Source organism: Gracilinanus agilis, chromosome 4 (assembly GCF_016433145.1).
Source record: "Gracilinanus agilis isolate LMUSP501 chromosome 4, AgileGrace, whole genome shotgun sequence".
In the NCBI taxonomy this organism is placed as follows: Eukaryota; Metazoa; Chordata; class Mammalia; order Didelphimorphia; family Didelphidae; genus Gracilinanus; species Gracilinanus agilis.
In genome coordinates, this window is record NC_058133.1 from 333,051,169 (window position 1) to 333,055,791 (window position 4,623).

Here is a 4,623-nt window from a genome sequence, read left to right on the forward strand (position 1 = left end):
AAGAACAAGAAATAAGATATAAACCCACATCACAGTCCCATGTTTTTTTCAGACTATGTTACTACCATCAGTTGCCATTGGGCATATGTATTATTATAATACTTAGTATAATGTACACACAGTCAATGTCTGATAAATGTGATCTGACTTAATGATTGCTTAATATGACATCAATGCCCCACTTGGGAAGTGATAGTGAAGACAGAAGTCAACTCCATGTTCTTTTTATCCTATGCACATGCATGAATGAAATATTTTCCCACCATTTTCTTTTCACAATTATTTTATGTAGTTGTAGTGCCTAGTGTGTAGAGCAGGGGAACTTTGAGAATGACTAACATTTATGAGAAAATAGACCAGTATATTAAGTTAAATAAGATGTATGCAGCTGGGAATATTATCCGGGAGTACTTATCGATGGCATGGGTGTCAATCCGCATGCTCACGTAACTTCTTTGGCTTTTCCTTCTTGTGGCATTTCTCTCGGAACCCAGAGCCAGCTGCACCATCATCCTGTCTTGCTTATCTCCATTGTCTGATACGTAATTTCCTAGATCGTTCACCTCGCCATCACTGTAGCTGCTATCCATCATCATGGCCCTGGGCTGAGGTATACCACAAGTACAGGGAAGCTGTGAATGTGACAGGAACAACTAATTCAGTGTGGCTAGCGATAGATATAGTCTAAAATTAGCACTTCCATAATTAAAGAATGTTACATTTCCCTTTTCCTTTAAAAAAAAACTTTAAAGAGTTGTTACACTATTTAAAATCAGATTAGAATAAGTAAAGGCACTATTGACTTTAGAGTTAGGACCCACCAATTTCCCTCAAGCTTCCAGTTTTTCTATCTTCATCAGGGTGTCCACTGCCACTCTGAAGAAACCAGGTTTCTTTCAGAACTGAGCACTGGCACAGGAAGTGATCCCAAACATGGTGCCTACTGCAGCTATAGCAATGTTTCCCAACCCTTACCATTCCTTTATCAAGTGAGTCAGTAGGGAAAAATACAAGGTGTTGGGCAGACACCACTAAACTAATGAAGGCACCAATAATTGGTGGTTCTTGCAGTGGCAATCCAGGATCTCAGATCAGATTGCTTACCAGCTCCAGGAAGGGGGCAGGAAAGGAGGGAGGGAGACGATTTGGATCATATAACTTCAGAAAACTTATGTGCAAAACTATTATAACATGGCAAAATAAAATATCTTTGCAAAAAAATGAAGTACTGATGCCATACCCCTAGGGCAGCAACTTCCCCAACTGCCCCACAATTTTTTTTAACCCATACCTTCCCTCTTGGAGTCAATACTGTGTATTGGCTCCAAGGCAGAAGAGTGGTAAGGGCTAGGCAATGGGGGTCAAGTGACTTGCCCAGGGTCACACAGCTGGGAAGGGTCTGAGGCCAGAATTGAACCTAGGACCTCCCGTCTCTAGGCCTGGCTCTCAATCCACTGAGCTACCCAGCTGCCACCCATAATTTTTCTTAATAAAAAAAAATTGGTAGCAAAAATAACATGTAACTATCTTTGTTTTATCTGAGTATTTGTTATTCCTCTTGAGAAATATAGCACCAAATCAGTTGCTTGAAGGGACATATTAAAGATTTGCTATAGCTCATATCCTTAAAGAGATTATAATAGAATATAGGAAACTGCACAAATGTATATAAACACAATAATTACAAGAATAGAAAGTAGAGGAGGACACATGGACTTGTACTGCTAAGCAGCTATTCCTCATTTGGAAAAGCTTTCTGGAAGAGACAGAGCGAAACACAATTTGAAGGAAGAAAGAGACAAATTGGTAGATTGGGCACTCTCAGGGTCAGGGGGAAGCTAAGAAATGTTCATGTAGATCAAATGGGATAATGTGTGCAAAGTACTTTGCAAACCTTAGAGTTTTGTGTAGGGCAGTGATGGGCAAACTACAGCCCTAGGGCCTGGGGTGGCCCCCTGAAATGTTCTCTCCAGCCCTACAACATTATTCCTAATCTGATGAATATGAGTAGGATACAATACAATGAAACTTCGAAAGAGTTGCCTTAGAAACAGACTGACGGATGAGCATTTCCTTTCCTTTGGCCCCCTCTTTAAAAAGTTTGCCCATCACTGGTATAGTGGGTCCCAAAAGTCATCGTGAAGTTATAGCTTCACTAAGGCTTTTAGGGGGACAGCTGGTAGCTCAGTGGATTGAGAGCCAGGCATAGAGACGGGAGGTCCTAGGTTCAAATATGACCCCAGACACTTCCCAGCTGTGTGACCCTGGGCAAGTCACTTAACCCCCATTGCCTAGCTCTTACTACTCTTCTTCCTTGGAACCAACACACAGTATTGATTCCAAGACAGAAGGTAAGCATTTAAAAAAAAAAAGACTTTTAGGACATCCTGTACAAACCACTAAGATTTTGTGACACCCTGAACAAATATTAGCTATTAGTATTTTTAAATACTTTTAGCTTACCCAGAAAAGACCAAAGGATCAGATGGGGGAGGACACTTAGAGATCATTTAGTCCAACCCTCATCTTTTTTGAGATTAAGTGAGGCCTAGAATGGTTAAATAATTTGTTTAAGGACCCACAGATAGTAAGTTGCAGAGCCAGGATTTGAAGTTACATTCTTTCCAAATCACAGGTTTTTTTGCATTCTGTCTTATTAACCCACCCCTACTTCCAAAAAATTAATGAATCAACATAGACCATCTTAAACCCCAAACTGATTTTTAAAAATAATTATTAATTTTAAAAGATCAATTTTAAAATTATTGCAAGTTAATATAAATAACTTTTTAATGAAGTTAACTATTTTCCAAAACAAAAAAATAGTAAAAAGAGTGGCTTTTTTAAAACATATTTTTGTGAATGTTTTTAATGTTTGGTTCAATAGAAGCCAGCTAGAGTCTCATATCTGCTTCTGTATTCAAGCAGTCATGATAGGTTGTTTTGGTTGGAGTATATAAAGAAAATTCAGCTTCACACCAATATGTAGTTAGGGAAAGGAGAGTATTTTAAATAGGCAAATAGTATCTTAGCACAATGAAAACAGTTTTGATCTTTAAAGGGTCTTCGGGACCTCGCAGGTCCTCAGATCACACATTGAAAACAACTGGGCTAAAATATGAGAAAAAGAGTTATATTTGATTGCCAATCACTAACCCAAAGCTTTATTATCACAGTAACATCACCTTGTCTCGAAGCTCCCTCTCCTTCCTCTCCTGTACAGTGGTCAAGTAGTTCACTGCTGCATATTCCAACACAGAGAGAAACACGAACACAAAGCTAACCCACAGGTAGATGTCCACAGCCTTGATGTAGGAGACTCGGGGCATGGAGGCATTAACGCCAGTGATGATTGTAGACATGGTGAGGACCGTTGTGATACCTGGAAATAGACCATTTGTACATTGAGACTGAACCAAGGAAAGCTCCTTTTGCATTGTCAAAATTTTCATTAGTTCTTTGATGCCTCTCATCTGTCTTGAGTTTGAGCCCTCATTTAAGAATTCCAGGAATTTTGAAACCAGTGAATTTATTTGTGAGAAGGAGATCTAGCTGCTGAGTAGAGGTTTTGTTATTCGGTCTTTTCAGTCAAGTCTGACTCTTAGTGACCCCATTTAGGGTTTTCTTAGCAAAGATACTTGAGTAGTTTGCATTTCCATCTTCAGTTTGAGAGGCAGCTAGGTGGCATGGTGGATAAAGAGTTGTGCCTGGAATTGGAAAGACCTGAGTTCTAATCTGGCCTTAGTACTTCCAAACCATATGACCCTGGACAAGTCCTTTAATCCTATTTGCCTCAGTTTTCTCATCTGGAAGATGAGATGGAGAAGGAAATGGCAAACCATTTCATCATCTTTGCTAAGGTATTCCCAAAATGGGGTCATGAAGAGTCAGACATGACTGAAAATAATATGGTGACTGCATCTAAAAGTACATACAATATTTCACAGCTGTTACCCTCTCATTAAAAAAATAACATCGATTTTTTTTACCTTCCCACCCGTTAGAAAAAAAACAATAAATAAATATAACCAAGCCTACATATATATATATATGTATGTATATATATAAAATAAGACATATATACTAAGGGTTGACAACCTTTTTGGCCATGAGAGCCATAAACGCCACATTTTTTAAAATGTAATTTCGTGAGAGCTGTACAGTGCTCACAGTGTGCACTCCTGTAACAGCGCCTGAAAAAAATTTGACTTTTTGACTCCTGCAGAAAGAGCCATATGTTGCCAACCCCTGATATATACGTATATGTTTTATTTTACATTTAAAATCCATCTGTCATGGAGAGTATATTTCTGCCCTTCACCTTCCTGGTTCCCCTTTGCTGGACACTCTTCAGCTATTCAGTGACCTTCACAAAATGTTCTTCATAACAGAGCAAATAAACAGTACTTATGTGATTTGACTGCAATGTTATGGATTTTTCACCTTCTTTTTGGTCACTATCTATACCTCTTGAGGGTTTTTGTTTTTTGTGGGTTTTTTTTTGGCTTTCACATCTTACTATTACTATTAACACATATTGATCCCGTAATCTTCTAAACCTTAAACCCTTTTTTCAGGAAAACAAACAAATAAACCCGTTATCTAGTAATGCTTCCTTACCTT

At 38.6% G+C, this 4,623-nt stretch overlaps 1 protein-coding gene across 1 annotated transcript in view; it reads right to left on the reverse strand.

Annotated features, from left to right (window-relative positions):
- Positions 1-341: 341 nt before the first annotated feature.
- LOC123246523 (gamma-aminobutyric acid receptor subunit rho-1-like) overlaps positions 342-4,623 on the reverse strand; it is a 66,038-nt gene continuing 61,756 nt past the window's right edge. Inside the window, exons 5-6 of the mRNA XM_044675388.1 lie at positions 3,186-3,382; positions 342-632 (exon numbers count right to left, since the gene is read on the reverse strand). Coding sequence (XP_044531323.1) covers positions 342-632; positions 3,186-3,382 — 488 coding nt within the window. The remainder of the gene's footprint in view (positions 633-3,185; positions 3,383-4,623) is intronic.